This window comes from Myxine glutinosa, chromosome 12 (genome assembly GCF_964187855.1).
Source record: "Myxine glutinosa chromosome 12, kmMyxGlut1.1, whole genome shotgun sequence".
NCBI classification, from domain to species: domain Eukaryota; kingdom Metazoa; phylum Chordata; class Myxini; order Myxiniformes; family Myxinidae; genus Myxine; species Myxine glutinosa.
In genome coordinates, this window is record NC_136272.1 from 42,107,724 (window position 1) to 42,128,964 (window position 21,241).

Genomic DNA, 21,241 nt, shown 5'->3' on the forward strand with positions numbered 1-21,241 from the left:
CCCGTAACGGGTTATATAGCCACACCCTGGAGCCTTCACGAACCTGCTCGATCTTTCTTTCTCCGCCCCTCTCAAGCCAAACCCACTGAGTTTTGGTTGGTCGGCAAGGGCTTTCTGGCTCCACCGTCTGATGACGATGGGCGGGCAACGCCCTTCCTCTTCGAGCTGACCACGTGGGTAATGGAGGCGAATGCGGTTGGAAATGTAGGCGCATGCTGCTGGCAATGTAGGCTTTGGGGCAATCGAAAGGGGGATCTATCTTATTTGATTTGGTGCAACGTAACATCGACTCGTGGGAACATAGCCTTAACTGAAACACAGAATAACGATATAACTATGGAGAGGTCCTATGATTGGCTACGTGCTTGTACATGGACTAGCGAAGATGCGATCATTTCAATTAACAGCCAATTAAGGGGAAATGTACACGGGTTATTTATAAGGGATTTTGATACTAAATTTGATAAAGTGAAGGTTCTAAAAACTGCAACAATATCTTAACACTTATGTTTATCTTAAATAACATTTATGTTTATCTTAACACTTATGCTGATCTTCACACTTATGTTTATCTTAACTCTCAAATATATTAATTCTTATATCCATAAGAGAGGGTCATTTTCCCATTTTCTAATGTCCCATTTTTCTAAAATATATATTTTATCAACCGCTTCAAATGCCTTTTTATTTACTTGTTCTGTATATAATTGATGTTTATAACTTCTTATCATATTCATTTTTCTATACCCTTCTTCCATAAGAGTTAAACAATTCTAATAATGTTCGAACTTTATGCTCTCCTTAATAACATTTTTGTTTATGCCCTTTAATTTATTTAAATCCCATTTGGCAGCATACTTATAAGCATAAGCCTGTGCTCTCAACCCCACAAATTCTTTCATAATTTTTCCACCAAGCTCAACTTTAAATTTCCCAATAACCTTTTAATTTTTTTGTGGAGAACAGACTACTACTCGGTTTGTAATTGCTTCTGTCATAAATATTGATGTCTTGTGTCATATCCTCACAAGCATCTTGGGTCTTGATTTCTAAAATAAAGCTGTCTGTGTCCATATAAAGTAGATTAACTCCATTTTTGTATTTCTTCCTCAGGTTGTCATGGAAGTAATCATACATTAACAATTTTGGTAAATCAAGAACTGATGTACCAATATAAATGGGTTTACTCATTGTAATTTTCTCTTTATTCATATGAATAGCACAAAAAGTTTTCCGAAAACACTTCTGCTCTTTGAAAGCTTGGTTTATTAATTAATTTAGATGCTTGTTTCCAAGATGTAGCAAGTCTTATGTTTTGTCTATTCCTAACATTTTCCATCGTATTTCCAAATACAGCATTATTCAATCTCTATATATAAAGGAGGAGTGTGTGTGTGTGTGTGTGTGTGTGTGTGTGTGTGTGTGTGTGTGTGTGTGTGTGTGTGTGTGTGTGTGTGTGTGTGTGTGTGTGTGTGTGTGTGTGTGTGTGTGTGTGTCTGTCTGTCTGTCTGTCTGTCTGTCTGTCTGTCTGGGTGTCTGTCTGGGTGTCTGTCTGGGTGTCTGTCTGGGTGTCTGTCTGGGTGTCTGGATGTCTGGATGTCTGCTTATAACTCAAGAACTACACATCGGAGAAAAGTTTTAGACACAGATTCGGAATCAGCATAAAATCCCGGTGGTTTTAGGCTACGTTTTATTTTAATATCGATGGTTTAAAAAAACCGCGCCAGCTGCAATTCCATGGTGTAGTTTGTGGCGGCGCTAGACGTTCGGGGTGTATTGCAATGGTTTGTCGGGTTTGGCTGTGGGTCCAGAATAGCTCCCATTTCCTTATGTTCTTCCACTTTTATTTTGATTCTTCTGTTACAACGCCTTCCTTATCTACCTTATATCCCCCCGACGAGGCCACTACATAATTTCATGCGGCAGAATTTCGTGCATTTTGAGTGAAAGAAGTGAGACGAAGTTGTAGGAGGAAGAAGAGGCGCGGTCACTGTGGAGGCCTCGATCGTGAGTGGAAATGGTGGGAATTGCGTTTGTATCGCAAAGTAAAGGATCTGCATTCATTTCTGAACTTGCATTGGTGGATTGTTATACATCTGCATTATTTTTCATAAAAAAAACTTTATGTTGAACTTGAAGGCTCCAAGCACGGACTATATATATCGCCCTCATTGAGGTAAAAATAAAAGTAAAAAGCCTGCTATCGCTTGCCAAGCTCGCCGTTCCCCCCTCCCCCTCCCCCTCCACTCCCCCTCCCCTCCCCTCCCCCCTCACCTCCCCTCCCCCCTCCCCCTCCCCTCCCTCTCCCCTCCCCCCTCCCCCTCACCTACCCTCTCCACCTCCCCCTCCCCCTCCCCCCACCACTCCCCCTCACCTCCCCCCCTCCCCCCTCCCCTCTCCTCCTCCCTCCTCTTCTCCCCTCTCCTCCTCCCCCTCCCTCCTCTTCTCCCCTCCCCCCATCTTCTCCCCTCCCCCCCTCTTCTCCCCTCCCCACCCTCTCCTCCCCTCCCCCCCCCCGTTCCCCTCCCCTCCCCTGCGTCCTCCCCTCCATTCCCCCGCCCGGCAATGCCGTCTACTTCCCATGGCCAGCTGTACGTGGGCTGCTCGAGGGTTGGAAAACCAAGCAATCTTTATGTCTTGGCACCAAGTAAGAAAACCAGAAATGTTGTATACCAAGAGGTTTTGAGAAATTGAAAATTGACAAAACGTCATGTAGGAAATGTACTGTGATATTGCTCTAAAATATACATGTTCTTTTCATCATATATTTGTATTATTCTTATTCAACCCAAGCGAAGCCGGGTACCTCAGCTAGTAGTGTATAAATGTCCTCAAAATTTGTTTATATGCTTCTCAAAATCTACAAAAGACCTTCTCAAAATCTCTGGTCATATGGTAGGTCTTTATGTTTGTTGCGGAGTTTGTCTTCGTATATTTGGCTCCAGTTCACTGATCACTGGATATTTTGAATCTAAAGCATCATTTGGAATCTGGCTTTCCCAATCTTGTATTCTTCAGCTAGTGACCTAAATGGCGGCTTTATCTTTTTACCTCTGCTGTATAAAATCAGACCAGCTTACATTTTTGGCAAACCCAACCATTTCTGAATGTATGAATTGACGGTCTTCTCCATCCTCTCCACTCTTGTCAGAGCAATCTTATATATTTGTAGAGGCCATAAGACACGAGGCAACAACCCAAATTGATAGCATCATATCTTACAACCCTGGCAAGCTACAACCATCAATTGTAGACAGCCCTTTCACCAGTTGCCTCTGGACCTGGATTCCTCAATGCCTATCTATTAACGGTTGTGCATACCATCTTCCCGGAGGACTCTTAACTGGCTGTTCATTCAATGTTGGGATTCTATCCCCAGCCACAACAAAATAAAGCTTTTACTTTTACCTTTCCTCATTGAAAGACACCTGCTCTTTTTTGGCTTAAATTTCATCCAGCTCCATGTATTGAGCTCCACATATATATATACGAACTTGGCTCGGCTCGCTGCGCTCGCCTCACAACGTGTCGTTACTAAGGAGTGGGCTTATTTTAGCTGAGGATAATGACTGTACCTGAGTTGTTGTGTTGTCATGATTTACACCAATCATAATGCAAACAATTATTTTGCACGAATTTATTTGTCGTGTTTGTGATATTACATTTTTATAAGCAATTTAGGTTGAAGATTTAAGTTGAAAAAAAAACAACAATTAAAAAAAGAACCCCTCAGCACATACATACGGGAGGGGTAGGTGCAGACTGGAAGTTTGGGACGATTACACCTCACCACCACATAATTTAAAACCTCACCACCACATAATTTAAAACACCTCACCACCAAGTATTTTAAAACACCTCACCACCAAGTATTTTAAAACACCTCACCACCACGAAATTGAAAACACCTCACCCCCACGAAATTGAAAACACCTCACAGCCATAAAGCACGTAATAAAAACACCTCACAGCCTCAAAATTAAAAACACCTCACCACCACGGAATAAAAACACCTCACAGCCACGAAATTAAAAACACCTCACCACCACGAAATTGAAAACACCTCACAGCCATAAAACACGTAATAAAAACACCACAGCCACGAAATTTAAAACACCTCACAGCCACGAAATTTAAAACACCTCACAGCCACGAAATTTAAAACACCTCACAGCCACGAAACGCATAATTAAAAACACCTCACAGCCACGAAACACGAAATTAAAAACACCTCACAGCCACGAAATTAAAAACACCTCACAGCCACGAAATTAAAAACACCTCACAGCCACAAAATTAAAAACACCTCACACCCACAAAATTAAAAACACCTCACACCCACAAAATTAAAAACACCTCACAGCCACAAAATTAAAAACACCTCAGCCACGAAATTAAAAACACCTCAACACCACATAATTTAAAACACCTCACCACCACATAATTTAAAACACCTCACCACCAAGTATTTTAAAACACCTCACCACCACGAAATTGAAAACACCTCACAGCCATAAAACACGCAATAAAAACACCTCACAGCCACAAAAATAAAAACACCTCACCACCACGAAATTAAAAACACATCACAGCCACGAAATTTAAAACACCTCACAGCCATAAAACACGTATTAAAAACACCTCACCACCACAAAATTGAAAACACCTCACAGCCATAAAACACGTATTAAAAACACCTCACCACCACAAAATTTAAAACACCTCACAGCCATAAAACACGTAATAAAAACACCTCACCACCACGAAATTGAAAACACCTCACAGCCATAAAACACGTATTAAAAACACCTCACCACCACAAAATTGAAAACACCTTACAGCCATAAAACACGTAATAAAAACATTTCACAGCCACAAAATTAAAAACACCTCACACCCACGAAGCACGGAATTAAAAACACCTCACAGCCACGAAACACGAAATTAAAAACACCTCACAGCCACAAAATTAAAAACACCTCACAGCCACAAAATTAAAAACACCTCACAGCCACAAAATTAAAAACACCTCACAGCCACGAAATTAAAAACACCTCACAGCCACGAAATTAAAAACACCTCACACCCACAAAATTAAAAACACCTCACACCCACAAAATTAAAATCACCTCAGCCACAAAATTAAAAACACCTCACAGCCACAAAATTAAAATCACCTCAGCCACGAAATTAAAAACACCTCACCACCACATAATTTAAAACTCCTCACTACCAAACCAAGGATTTTAAAACACCTCACCACCACGAAATTGAAAACACCTCACCACCACAAAATTGAAAATACCTAAAAGCCATAAAACACGTAATAAAAACACCTCACAGCCACGAAAATAAAAACACCTCACCACCATGAAATTAAAAACACCTCAGCCACGAAATTAAAAACCTCACCACCACGAAATTAAAAACACCTCACAGCCATAAAACACGTAATAAAAACACCTCACAGCCACGAAATTAGAAACACCTCACCACCATGAAATTCAAAACACCTCACAGCCATAAAACACGTAATAAAAACACCTCACAGCCACGAAATTAAAAACACCTCACCACCACGAAATTAAAAACACCTCACAGCCATAAAACACGTAATAAAAACACCTCACAGCCACGAAATTAAAAACACCTCACCACCACGAAATTGAAAACACCTCACAGCCATAAAACATGTAATAAAAACACCTCACCACCACAAAATTGAAAACACCTTACAGCCATAAAACACGTAATAAAAACATTTCACAGCCACAAAATTAAAAACACCTCACAGCCACGAAGCACGTAATTAAAAACACCTCACAGCCACGAAACACGAAATAAAAAACACCTCACAGCCACAAAATTAAAAACACCTCACAGCCACAAAATTAAAAACACCTCACAGCCACAAAATTAAGAACACCTCACAGCCACAAAATTAAAAACACCTCACACCCACAAAATTAAAAACACCTCACACCCACAAAAAAACACCTCACAGCCACAAAATTAAAAACACCTCACAGCCACAAAATTAAAAACACCTCACAGCCACAAAATTAAAATCACCTCAGCCACTAAATTAAAAACGCCCCACCACCACATAATTAAAACACCTCACCACCAAGTATTTTAAAACACCTCACAACTCCACGAAATTGAAAACACCTCACCACCACAAAATTGAAAACACCTCACAGCCATAAAACACGTCATAAAAACACCCCACAGCCACGAAAATAAAAACACCTCACCACCATGAAATTAAAAACACCCCACAGCCACGAAATTAAAAACACCTCACAGCCATAAAACATGTAATAAAAACACCTCACAGCCACAAAATTCAAAACGCCTCACCACCACGAAATTGAAAACACCTCACAGCCATAAAACACGTAATAAAAACACCTCACCACCACAACATTGAAAACACCTTACAGCCATAAAACACGTAATAAAAACACCTCACCACCACAACATTGAAAACACCTTACAGCCATAAAACACATAATAAAAACACCTCACAGCCACGAAATTGAAAACACCTCACAGCCACGAAATTGAAAACACCTCACAGCCACAAAATTAAAAACACCTCACAGCCACGAAACAAGAAATTAAAAACACCTCACACCCACGAAACACGAAATTAAAAAACACCTCACAGCCACGAAATTAAAAACACCTCACAGCCACGAAATTAAAAACACCTCACAGCCACAAAATTAAGAACACCTCACAGCCACAAAATTAAAAACACCTCACACCCACAAAATTAAAAACACCTCACACCCACAAAATTAAAAACACCTCACAGCCACAAAATTAAAAACACCTCACAGCCACAAAATTAAAAACACCTCACAGCCACAAAATTAAAATCACCTTAGCCACTAAATTAAAAACACCCCACCACCACATAATTAAAACACCTCACCACCAAGTATTTTAAAACACCTCACAACTCCACGAAATTGAAAACACCTCACCACCACAAAATTGAAAACACCTCACAGCCACGAAATTAAAAACACCTCACAGCCACAAAATTAAGAACACCTCACAGCCACAAAATTAAAAACACCTCACACCCACAAAATTAAAAACACCTCACACCCACGAAATTAAAAACACCTCACAGCCACGAAATTGAAAACACCCCACAGCCACGAAATTAAAAACACCTCACAGCCACAAAATTAAAAACACCTCACACCCACAAAATTAAAAACACCTCACAGCCACAAAATTAAAAACACCTCACAGCCACAAAATTAAAATCACCTCAGCCACTAAATTAAAAACACCCCACCACCACATAATTAAAACACCTCACCACCAAGTATTTTAAAACACCTCACAACTCCACGAAATTGAAAACACCTCACCACCACAAAATTGAAAACACCTCACAGCCATAAAACACGTAATAAAAACACCCCACAGCCACGAAAATAAAAACACCTCACCACCATGAAATTAAAAACACCTCACCACCACGAAATTCAAAACACCTCACAGCCATAAAACACGTAATAAAAACACCTCACCACCACAACATTGAAAACACCTTACAGCCATAAAACACGTAATAAAAACACCTCACCACCACAACATTGAAAACACCTTACAGCCATAAAACACATAATAAAAACACCTCACAGCCACGAAATTGAAAACCCCTCACAGCCACGAAATTGAAAACACCTCACAGCCACAAAATTAAAAACACCTCACAGCCACGAAACATGAAATTAAAAACACCTCACACCCACGAAACACGAAATTAAAAACACCTCACAGCCACGAAATTAAAAACACCTCACAGCCACGAAATTAAAAACACCTCACAGCCACGAAATTAAAAACACCTCACAGCCACGAAATTAAAAACACCTCACAGCCACAAAATTAAAAACACCTCACAGCCACGAAATTAAAAACACCTCACAGCCACATAATTAAAAACACCTCACAGCCACATAATTAAAAACACCTCACAGCCACAAAATTAAAAACACCCCACAGCCACGAAATTTAAAAAAAACCTCACCGCCACGACATTAAAAACACCTCACAGCCACGAAATTAAAAACACCTCACAGCCACGAAATTAAAAACACCTCACAGCCACGAAATTAAAAACACCTCACAGCCACGAAATTAAAAACACCTCACAGCCACGAAACATGAAATTAAAAACACCTCACACCCATGAAACATGAAATTAAAAACACCTCACAGCCACGAAATTAAAAACACCTCACAGCCACGAAATTAAAAACACCTCACAGCCACAAAATTAAAAACACCTCACAGCCACAAAATTAAAAACACCTCACCGCCACGAAATTAAAAAAAACCTCCGCCACGAAATTAAAAACACCTCACAGCCACGAAATTAAAAACACCTCACAGCCACGAAATTAAAAACACCTCACAGCCACGAAATTAAAAACACCTCACAGCCACGAAATTAAAAACACCTCACAGCCACAAAATTAAAAACACCTCACACCCACAAAATTAAAAACACCTCACAGCCACAAAATTAAAAACACCTCACAGCCACAAAATTAAAAAAAACACCTCACAGCTACGAAATTAAAAAAACACCTCACAGCCACGAAACACGAAATTAAAAACACCTCACAGCCACGTGATTTAAAAACACCTCCCCACCACATAAATCAAAATACCTCACCATCATGTGATTCAAAACCACCACCACGTTATTAAAAACACCACAACCACGGAAACAAAAGTTTCAGGGAGTAGTTCAGTGACAACAGACACTGCCCAGATATGTAGATATATAGATAAATGACTGTACCTGAGTTGCTGTTTTGTCATGGTTTACACCAATTATAATTCCAGCAATCATAATGCACAAATGTATTTGTAATATATGTGATATCACATTTTATAAACAATTGCAGTTCGGGAAAAAAAAATTCCCCAAAAAAATTCCCCCAAAAAATAATTAAAAAATTGGAATTTTTTTCTAAAAATACCCTGAGGACATACCGACGGGAGAGATAGGTGCATACCAGAAGTTTGGTATGATTTCACAAAAGTGTGAGGGAGTAGTTCAGTGACAACACAAGACAAGACAAGACATATGTTGTTATGTCTGGCGGGGTAGTGATATGTAGAGCAGATAGACCTGAGTATGTAACATGCTTCGAGGTGTCGCGGTAAGGAAAACTACCTGTAATAAGTTAATGTGTAGGCGTTTTGTCGGTAAGGGGTATACTTGTGAACCTACCAGGAGGTTCGTGTGTTAAGTAGTGCAGGGATTAAAGAGTAGCGCCCCTGTGTGTCCTCACCTGGTTAGCCAAACCTTTGTCCCTTTTGGCACTGCACACCACATAGACATTCCGACAAGTCCTGAGTGCAACACTAAATAACGCCTTCCCCCCTGACATGACTTAGGAAGAAACCAGGCCAGGACACCACCGCATGGCCACCGCCATGTACACCTCCGACAGGCCTATCCACCTCGAATAGCATGCGCTATGACACCAGGAGCAGGGAGTGGAAGTGACGCAGTGGGCGTGCACCTGTGCGAGCCGGCGAGTCGGTGGAGGAGACTGATTTGTTGGCAGCGCGCCAAGGCTGACGTCACGAAAAAGGTGATATTAACGGGCGCTGAACGCCATTTTGGGCAGTTGGTTTGAGACGCGGCAGGACTTTGGTTCGAGTGAGTGGGTTGCGCAGAGATTCCTGGGAGATTCCTGGCCTTGGCAGTCCCGGTGTGAACTTGAGTCTGAAAGAGTTGTTGGTTCAGAGCAGTTGGTTCGCCGTTCACGGCCTGAATGGGCGAGTAGTTGAGTTGCTCTCTTGGTGTTTGGACATCTATGCTCGTGCCCTGGCAGTCTCGAGTGGTGCTCGGTGCTTTGGAGTTTGGAGCGAGGGACCTCGTCGTGTGCGAACGGAGTGGGCGCTGGCTCGGGCCTTCGCGGCGCTTGTGGAGCTTGGAGCGAGGCCTCGTGGGTACATCGGGGCCGAACGGAGCCGTGTTGGACGGCGGCCAAAGACAAGACGACAAAGACCAGATAAGCCCGAACTCTGCGGTTACACTTTACATGACGAGACAATTATTTTCTTTCGTATTCATTTTCCCTCGTATTGTATTTGATATCTGTGTGTGTGGTCTCCCAAATTAGGACTTAGGTTTGTCGTCACATTTTCCTGTCCCGGTTCTTATTGTCCCCCGTCGCTCAGCGGAGCGAAAGGGGGACTATGGCTTTCCCCTCCGTCCGTGTGTCCGTCCGTGCGGGCGGGCGTGTGTGCGTGCTTGCGGGCGTGCATGCATGCGTGCGTAAGCGAAGGACCGCATTCGAATTTGGTGTGTGGGTGCAACCCACGTCAAAATCCAAGATGGCCGCCGCCATGTATGTCTGATGCCATGTATGTCTGAACCTTGTGAGATGAATATCTTGAAAAATAAGCGAAGTACCAACTTCTAATTTGGTGTGTGGGTGTATCTCGGCATAAGGACGAACGCTATTGAAAATTGTGTCGCCACGTCAAAGTCCAAGATGGCCGCCACCATATATATGTCTGAAACTTGTGAACGAAATATCTCGAAAAATAAGCGAAGTACCGACGTCTAATCTGGTGTGTGGGTGTATCTAGGCACAAGGAAGAACGCTGTTTAAAATCAGGCCGCCACGTCAAAAGCCAAGATGGCCGCCGCCATTTATGTCTGAAACTTGTGAGATGAATATCTTGAAAAATAAGCAAAGTACCAACTTCTAATTTGGTGTGTGGGTGTATCTCGGCATTATGAAGAATGCGATTGAAAATTGGGTAGCCACGTCAAAATCCAAGATGGCCGCCACCATATATATGTCTGAACCTTGTGAGCGAAATATCTTGAAAAATAAGCGAAGTACCAACTTCTAATTGGGTGTGTGGGTGTATCTAGGCACAAGCAAGAACGCTGTTTAAAGTTGGGTCGCCACGTCAAAATCCAAGATGGCCGCCGCCATGTATGTCTGATGCCATGTATGTCTGAACCTTGTAACCTGCATATCTTGAAAAATAAGCGAAGTACCAACTTCTAATTTGGTGTGTGGGTGTATCTAGGCATAAGGAAGAACGCTATTGAAAATTGGGTCGCCACGTCAAAATCTAAGATGGCCGCCGCCATGTATCTCTGAACCTTGTGAGATGAATATCTTGAAAAACAAGCGTAGTACCAACTTCTAATTTGGTGTGTGGGTGTATCTAGGCATAAGGAAGAACGCTATTGAAAATTGGGTCGCCACGTCAAAATCCAAGATGGCCGCCGGCATGTATGTCTGAACCTTGTGAGATGAATATCTTGAAAAATAAGCGAAGTCCTAACGTCTAATCTGGTGTGTGGGTGTATCTCGGCATAAGGACGAACGCTATTGAAAATTGGGGCGCCACGTCAAAATCCAAGATGGCCGCCACCATATATATTCCTGAAACTTATGAGCGAAATATCTCGAACAATAAGCGAAGTACCAACGTCTAATCTGGTGTGTGGGTGTATCTCGCCATAAGGAAGAAGGCTATTGAAAATTGGGTCGCCACGTCAAAATCCAAGATGGCCGCCACCATATATATGTCTGAACCTTGTGAGATGAATATCTTGAAAAACAAGCGTAGTACCAACTTCTAATTTGGTGTGTGGGTGTATCTAGGCAAAAGGAAGAACGCTATTGAAAATTGGGTCGCCATGTCAAAATCCAAGATGGCCGCCGCGATGTATGTCCGAACCTTGTGAGATGAATATCTTGAAAAATAAGCGAAGTACCAACTTCTAATTTGGTGTGTGGGTGTATCTCGCCATAAGGAAGAAGGCTATTGAAAATTGGGTCGCCACGTCAAAATCCAAGATGGCCGCCACCATATATATGTCTGAACCTTGTGAGTGAAATATCTTGAAAAATAAGCGAAGTACCAACTCCTAATCTGGTGTGTGGGTGTATCTAGGCATAAGGAAGAACGCTATTGAAAATTGGGTCGCCATGTCAAAATCCAAGATGGCCACCGCCATGTATGTCTGAACCTTGTGAGATGAATATCTTGAAAAATAAGCGAAGTACCAACTTCTAATTTGGTGTGTGGCTGTATCTCGCCAGAAGGAAGAACGCTCTTGAAAATTGGGTCACCACGTCAAAATCCAAGATGGCCACCACCATATATATGTCTGAACCTTGTGAGAGAAATATCTCGAAAAATAAGCGAAGTACCAACTTCTAATCTGGTGTGTGGGTGTATCTAGGCACACGGAAGAAAGCTGTTTAAAATTGGGTCGCCACGTCAAAATCCAAGATGGCCGCCGCCATGTATGTCTGAATCTTGTGAGAAGAATATCTTGAAAAATAAGCGAAGTACCTTCTGGTGTGTGGGTGTATCTAGGCATAAGGAAGAACGCTATTGAAAATTGGGTCACCACGTCAAAATCCAAGATGGCCGCCTCCATGTATGTCTGACCATTGTGAGCGAAATATCATATCATAGCATGTTTTCTGCGTGTTCCACTTTGTCAACTCACATCACTTCCCCGACGGGGGAACTACGCGTAACGCTTGTTACAATAAACCCTTGTATTATTTTGCATCCCCTGTTAAACCTGTGCCCGCTTGAGTTAATCTCCTGCAGGACCGGAGCTACAGTCGACGCGCTCCAGGTAAGCTTTGCCGCAGCCTTCCATTTTCCTTCTCCCTCCCGCGCAGCCAAAGTAAAATCCGTGTTTGGTCATTGCCTTCAATAAGACCGTTTAGGCCATCCGCGACTCTGGTGTTAACTGGAGTTGTGCAACAATATATATACATTCATGTGAAAAAGTAAGTACACCCCATGTAAAGTTTTGACTTTTTCAACATATTTCAACATTCAGCTATTTGATCTTCATTTCAACAATATTGAGAGATAAAGGTGATATAATATAACAAATATCATGAAACATTTACATTTTGTAGTCCATTGTATAATTTAAATAAACATAAATGCAAATTTCGCATGTGGAAAAAGTAAGTACACCCCTGCATTTATCACGACTTCAAATACCTAAAATTAAAATCAGGTGCACCAGCTCAGGTGCAAATGATTAGAACATCGTTAGAGAGGATCCTGGAGGAACCTGTCTTATTTAAACCTCAGACATTTCGTTTGGTTTGCTCTTTGTTGTTGAAGTGTGCGGGTCACCATGCCTAGATCAAAAGAGCTCTCTGAGGTCTTCAGAAAGAAGGTTATAGATGCCTACGAGTCTGGGAAGGGATTTAAAAAGATCTCCAAACTTTGAAATCAATCATTCGACTGTCCGGAAAATCATCTACAAGTGGAGAAGATTACAAACAACTGCCAACTTGTTCAGGCCAGGCCGCCTCTGCAAGTTCAGCCCGAGAGCAGACCGCAAGATGCTGAAAGAAGTCTATAAGAACCCCAGAATGTCATCACAGGACCTACAGGTAGCTCTTGCCACTGTTGATGTCAAAGTGCACGAGTCTACCATTAGAAAGCGGCTGCACAAATTTGATCTACATGGGAGGTGTGCCAGGAGGAAACCTTTGCTGTCCAGAAAGAACATCAGGGCAAGACTAAAGTTTGCCAATGAACACCGAGGCAAAGACCAGCACTTCTGGAACAATGTGCTCTGGACAGATGAGTGAAAGGTAGAGCTATTTGGCCACAGTACCAGAAGACATGTTTGGCGAAAACCAAAGACAGCATTTGACCAGAAGAACCTGATACCAACTGTAAAGCATGGTGGTGGAAATATTATGGTTTGGGACAGCTTTTCTGCATCAGGGCCTGGGCAGCTCACCATCATAGAATCCACTATGAATTCTTCATTGTACCAGAGCGTGCTTGAGGATAATGTGAGACCATCTGTCGGAAAGTTGAAGCTCAACCGAAGGTGACCCTTGCAACATGACAATGACCCTAAACATACCAGTAAATCCACCAAGGAATGTCTGAAAAGAAAGAAATGGAGGGTTCTGGAATGGCCAATTCAAAGCCCGGATCTAAATCCCATCGAGATGTTGTGGGGGGATTTGAAATGGGCTGTGCATGCAAGAAAAACCCCTCAAACATCGCACAGCTGAAAGAATTCTGCATGGAGGAGTGGGTAAAAATTTCTCCCAGTCAATGTCAGAGACTGGTAGACACTTATAAGAAATGCCTACTTGAGGTTGTTTCTGCCGAAGGGGGCAATACCACCTATTAGAGCCAAGGGTGTACTTACTTTTTCCACATGCGAAATTTGCATTTATGTTTATTTAAATTATACAATGGACTACAAAATGTAAATGTTTCATGATATTTGTTATATTATATCACCTTTATCTATCAATATTGTTGAAATGAAGATCAAATAGCTGTATGATGAAATATTTTGAAAAAGTCAAAACTTTACATGGGGTGTACTTACTTTTTCACGTGACTGCACATGTTAAATTTGAAGTGCAACAAGCTGAGACTATGTCTCATGCAAATAAAAATTGCAACATCGTTGTGTGGAGGAAATTAGGCTTGAACTACTCAACTAATCAAGAATCCTATGTCCAAACTTGTCAGAAGATGATTGACAGATTTTTAATTCCCGTGGAGGACCTCACTTTGGTTACAAGAAAGATATACGTCAAGAAACAAAGAAACCCCTTTAGCAAACTGTCAAATCCAAAAGAACACACTGAAAACAAATAACAAAGTCCAAAGCAAACCCCACACAATAATCCAACATCAAAGTTCGCAAGTGAAATCCTGTAGCGCTGGTCCAGGCAACTTCTTTTATACTTGCTGAGAACAAAGAGAGTGGGGCTGGCGGCTGATGGGAGGAGTAAGGAACAGGGAGGAGCATAGATCGGTGGCCGGGGGAAGAGATAAGACAGTTCACAGAGTTGAACAAGTTAAGTGAAAGTAGCAGTATTTTGTGGTCTTTGGCGCCACCTCTTGGTCTATCCACGGTAAGGCAGGTCGTTTCTTCAACACCTTGACATATGGGAAGCACATCAGACAGTTCGTTATCTCTTACACAAGCCTAAATGTCCATGTGTCTGATTTATATGTTGGTGCAAGACATCTTCCATGTCGTATCCTTCAGTATAAACGATCTTTTATGGCTTTAAAGAAAGCAACTCGGCTCTTGACAAGAACCATCTGTGTAATCAGCTTGGGGGAGGTTAGTTCACAGAGAGTTTAGGCTTTCAGTACTTTTAATCCTTATAGAATTATAGGTGTGTTTTGTAGTGTCTTTCATACCTTCACCATCTTGTCTCATCACATTCACACAGGTTGTATCGAATTAATAGAGCATTAACTTCAGTTTGTGTGGCTTTGAGAGGAAGTGTGGAATTTGCTTTCCTGGAGAAAAGGTATTTTATGACTCTGGTTGCAAAGTAACTATCTGTCCTTAATGGGAGGAAGGTGTTAACCTGCTAACAGATGTTAACCTGCTAATGCTAACAGTTGTTAACACCTTGTAATATAAGCTTAACTACAATATAGACTTATTCATGTTACTGAATAAGAGAGATTTGTTGTACAGGTTAACATCATATCGATTATGTGTCGTTAAAGTTAAAATATGCCAGAGGAATATAAAATGAAAGGAAAAGTGTGGTGGCAAACAAAGGTGGTTTTGAGGCTTAATTATGGCGAGCCAGGTGCGCCTGGGCATGCACCCAGTAGTTTGACCTTCGCAAAACTTTATGATAAAGTTTTGAAGTTTCTGCAACTTGTAACTTTTTCTCAACCTTGTATTATATATTGGAATCTAAATACGTAACTATTTGTGGAATATAGTGATTATATATGTTATATAAAGAGTATATTTATTGATTATACAGACATTTAATTCAAAGAAAACTATTCGTTGGTATTTCCCAATTTAATCGCGAAGCGAGAAAAGGAAATTCACTCGTTCAGGCAGGTTGCCATGAAAACCTGCACACGAGCCTTGCCTGAAGAGCTGCAGGCAATGACTTATGACTCTTCCTCTGCGAGGTCTCAGTTACGAAACGGAAATAGTTATAACTGGTGGACTTTAAAACAAAATGTATGCTGGACTGTATATATTGATGAAGCTTAATCAAGCAATTACAACTAAAGTGATGCAGCAAGCGGTGGAGGCTCAAGAAAGTCACTCGGTTCACATATTAAGTACGCAAATAATTAATTTTACACTTCCACAGTAGCAAAGATCTTGATGGAGCGTTTTTTAATTTTTGTGTATGGGCATCGGAGTGTTTCCTGTCTCCAAGCTGCCAGGCTGGTTCGCATATCCCTACGGTCATTTCGTGAGTAAATGACAGAGTGATACTTTGGCTGCGTTCCATGCCGGCAGGTGAGGTAGAGAGAATTAAACGGAAGGAGAAAGATGGTCATAAAGATCCTGCACTGCTGGCACTGGGCCTTCTGCAGAAGGATGTTGCCGAGCAGATAGCTCTGACTCGCAGACAGGTGGCTGCTGCAGCACAAAGGCAAACAGAGCTTGACAAGACTGGAGTTCTATCACTGGACCAAGATGCAAAGGTGCGTTTTATATGTCTGAGGAAGAGGAAGTTCTGGCTTTAAGAGACCTTGCTAGATTATATTCAATACTGAATGGGATGACAATACTGAAGCATATTTTTGAATGTAGCAATTTCTAAGTTTGACAGGTGATTGGAAAGTGTGTTGTGCCTCATCATGGCATTTTCTTTTCACCATTATGCTATCAAGAAAACAAAATTGTCTTCCTGAAGATTTATTTGTCATACCCATTTTTCTGTTGAATCAGAAATTAATCAATCAGCTTTGGCTAATAGTTAATACACAAGAACAGACATGCATGCAGTTTTCGGATGATGAATTAAGTGTGAGAAATGTTCACGTTTGTTGTCTGCTTCAATTGATGTTACTTTCTTCTTTTTTTGGTAGAAGCCAATGACCATTGATTTGACGGACTTGGAAGATCAGAAGACAAAAGAAAAAGGGATTTTGACAAAGAACGAAAAGAAAGTCGAGAAAAGTGAAGGGGAATACTTTGATGGAGGGACTCATTGGTGTAAACTTTGCAACTCCTTGTTTGTTAACTTCCATGATTTATTTTCTCATCTGCACACCAAAAAACACCGACAGGTAAATAATTTTTTTTTTCCAACAAACAGACTTTTTTGCAACACCGCCGAAGTTGCCGGAGGCATTATTTTTTGGGATGGTCCGTCCGTCTGCCTGTCCATCCACCCGTGTTAGGTTTTTGTTGCCACGATAACTTGAGAACGGCTGAAGTGATCTTCATCAAACTTGTTGCATGTATGTATAATGAGGTAAAGATTAACTGATTCGATTTTGGGATCACAAGGTCAAAGGCCAAAGGTTATAGGTCATGTTCTGTAAAAATCCTGTTACCGCGATAACTTGTGCACCAGTGATAGGATTCTGAGCAAAGTTGGTACAAGTATTTATTATGATGCAAAGATGAACTTATTTGATTTTGGGGTCAAGAGGTCAAAGATCAAAGGTTGAAGTCTAATAGATATATAACTTGACAACGGCTGTGTGGATCTAATTCCAACTTGGTACATGTATGTATAATAATGTAAAGATTAACTGATTAGACTTTGGGGTGAAGAGGTCAAGGTGAAAATTTCAGGCGTCCTGTCAGGTAAAAAATTCATTTACCGAGCTAACTTATGAACCAGTCACGGGAATTTTACCAAACTTGGTGCAGGTATATATAATGAGGGAAAAATGAACGGATTAAAATTTGTGGTTACGAGGTCAAAGGTCAGACATCATGTTCAGAAAAAATTATATTGCCCCACCAACTCATGAACCAGTGATGGGATTTTGAACAAACTTGGTAAAAGTATATATGATGCAACGACCAACTCATTGGATTATGCCATCACGAGGTCAAAGGTCAAAGCTCAGAGGTCATGTCAGGTAAAAATGTGATAACTTGAAAACAGCTGAAGGGATGTAAATCAAACTTGGTGCAGGTATGTATAATGATCTAAACATGAACTGATTACATTTTGGGGTCTAGATGTCAAAGGACAGAGGTCATGTTAAATATAAATTATGTTGCCACACCAAGTTGTAAACCAGTGATGGGATTTTGAACATACTTGGTATTAGTCATATATGATGCAAAGATTAACTGATTGGAATATGCCATTAAGAGGTCAAAGACCAGAGGCATTGTCAGGTAAAAATGTATATGGATGTAAAATTGTGGGCAGGGGCATATCGGTAGTTTTAATTTAAATTGGGCGCATGCAATTTTGTGATTTCATTTATCACGGATGTTCTCCAAGCTTGGTGCATTTCCATCGTCTTAATATTATTTGTGTGTGCTATTTTGCTCTTTAGTTTGAAGACGTCCTTGAGCGCCCATGGACAAGCATGATGAAGAGCAATGTTGTGCCTCCATTTCCAAATTGCAATGTCAAACGGGCATTGTCAATAGGCATTTTAAACGAAGGGCAAATAGCAAGAGGTGAACAAAAAAAGACATTTTGATTTTAATCCATCTGTGAAGAACAATTGCACTTTGTTTATAACACACAGTATTGTTACAGTCGTGGCCGAAAATATTGGCACCGCTGCACTTTTTTCAAATAATGCACCATTTCTTCCACAAAATTGTTGAAATTAAAAACTATTTTGGTCTCCACATAAGTATTTCTTTGGTTTGCTGTTGAACAAAACAAAAAAAAGCTGAAAAAAATTACTAAATCTGAGTAGATCAGAGAAAAGAAAAAAACCCAGAGCATTGTCTGAGGAAGTCAGAGAAAATAAGGAAAACGAGAGAATTGTCTGAGGACGTCAGACACAAGATTGTAGCCAAGCATGGACAATCTCAAGGCTACAAGTCCATCTCCAGAGACCTTGATGTTCCTGTGTCCACTGTACATAATGTTATCAAGGAGTTTAAGGCTCATGGCATTGGAGCCAACCTCCCTGGATGTGGCCACAAGAGAAAACTTGATCGCATATAGCAGTGAAGGATTGTTCGAATGGTGGAGAAAGCATCTCAATCAACTGCCAAACAGATTCAAGCTGACCTTTAGACACAATGTATGACATTTTCAACTCACACCATCCGTCCCCAACTCAATGATAGGGGTTTCTATGGTAAGAGACCCAGGAGGACCCCACTGCTGAGAAAGCCCGACTGGAGTTTGCCAAAAGAAACACCTGAACAAGCCAAAATCCTTCTGGGAGAATGTCATGTGTACAGATGAGACCAAATTATAGATTTTTTGTAAAGCACATCATCTCTATGTTTACAGAAAACAAAATGAAGCCTTCAAAGAAAATAACACCTTCCCTACAGTCAAACATGGAGGAGGTTCAGTGATGTTTTGGGGTTGCTGTGCTGCCTCTGGCATTGTGTGCCTTGAATGTGTGCATGGCATCATGAAATCAGGAGATTACCAAGGCATTTTGAAGTGCAATGTTCAATGCAGTATCAGAAAGCTGGGTCTCCATCAAAGGTCATGGGTCTTGCAGCAGGACAATGAGCCCAAACACACTTCAAATAGCACCCAGGAATGGTTCAAGACAAAACGCTGGACTGTTCTGAAGTGACTAGCAATGTGTCCAGATCTAAATCCCATTGAACACATGTGGGGAGATCTGAAAACAGCAGTTGGGAGAAGGCACCCTTCAAATCTGGGAGAACTGGAGCAGTTTGAACAAGAAAAGTGGGCCAAACTGCTAGTAGAGAGGTGAAGGAAGCTCATTCATGGCTATAGGAAGCGCTTGACTGCAGTTATTTTGTCAAAAGGCTGTGCTGCCAAATATTAAGTCGATGGTGTCAATAATTTTGGCATCGCCATTTATTTTTATTTTCTGATTTAAAAGGATATATTAAGTTCTGAATCAAAAACAAAGGTTCTGTAATATTAACAGTCAAATAAAGAATTGTCGAGACCAAATACTTTTGTCAAGTTCATCTTATTTTTAGAGACAATTGTGGGTTATTTGAAAAAGGTGCAAGGGTGCCAATATGTTTGGCCATGACTGTATAACGTGAATTTTGCTGGTTGTATCAATTATTTCTGCTTTTGTATACGTGCTGGCTTTTGATTTATCTTCTTCATTTGATCTTGTGAACACTTTAATCTGTAAATGTTTTTTTTTTTTAATTAGGTGCAGAATTTATGATGCCAGTTAAGGCATTTTACTGCAAGCTTTGTAAGGAGTTTTCTGGTGATGCATCATGTGCTACACGTCATGTGAGATCAATAAAACACAACTTAGAGTTTCAGGTGAGGAGGAGTTTTAAAGCTTTTATTTTTCTGTCGGTTATAAGAATATGGGGTGGTTCATGCTTTTGTTCACTGTGTATGAATGAATGAATGAATGATCGTTTTCAGGCCATTTTTCCCCGCTACAGCGGGGGTTAGCCATGCCGACACTTTATGAAAGCTCTGTGATTGCAAGCATATGTACCATCGGAACATATCGCAGGGGATATGTTCCTGGAAAATCCGCTAATAGTGAAACCCGTGAATAACGGGGCATGGTTTCAATGGAAAAAGGGGGGATAGCTTCCCAAGTCAAGAAAATCCGCGAATAGAGAGGACCAAACAGCGAATGGAGAGGCAAAATCTGCAAATGGCGAGGCAAAGTCATCCTCGAATGGCGAGTCAAATCCCACAAATATCGACGATAATCCATGAAGGTTTTAGAAATAGAGTATATGAAGCTAACGGCTCGTGATTTATTTTTTTTGCGCTCCTGAAATCAGCGAATTCGCGGAACACGGCTGCGAATAAGAAAAAAACCCCATGAATTTGCGGGGGCACAGCCGCGAATAGATAAAAAAACCCCGCAATTTTGCTGAACACTGCTGCAAATTGGGAAAAAAACCTGCGATTTGGCGGAACATGGCCGCGAATAGGAAAACCCCCCCCCCCCAGCAATTTCACGGAACATGGCGGCGAATAGGAAAAAGAAACTGCGATTTCTTGGAACACGGCCGCGAATAGAAAAAAAAACCGTGAATATATATATATACACATATATGTATATATATATATATTATATTAATTTATATATATAATGTCGTGCAACCGCCAAAATTAATTACTGGCGGTCGCGGATGCCGTTCACGAAGGCTTTAACTCCGAGGCGGAAACTCTGGCGGATTCCAAAATCTAAAACACCGAAGCACGCGGAATGGAGGGAAGCGGCGAAAGTCCCCACAGCCTTATCTATTGAAATCAACCACCCGGTAAACTGCGTTCAGATATTT

General features: G+C 41.1%; 1 protein-coding gene across 3 annotated transcripts in view; it reads left to right on the forward strand.

Annotated features, from left to right (window-relative positions):
• The window catches only part of LOC137437944 (uncharacterized), a 102,016-nt gene that overhangs the window by 45,523 nt on the left and 35,252 nt on the right, over nt 1–21,241 (forward strand). For all 3 annotated transcript variants that reach the window (XM_068132723.2, XM_068132722.2, XM_068132725.2), the window contains exons 7-10: nt 16,337–16,524; nt 16,912–17,112; nt 18,349–18,475; nt 20,134–20,252. In XM_068132723.2, coding sequence (XP_067988824.2) covers nt 16,337–16,524; nt 16,912–17,112; nt 18,349–18,475; nt 20,134–20,252 — 635 coding nt within the window. The remainder of the gene's footprint in view (nt 1–16,336; nt 16,525–16,911; nt 17,113–18,348; nt 18,476–20,133; nt 20,253–21,241) is intronic.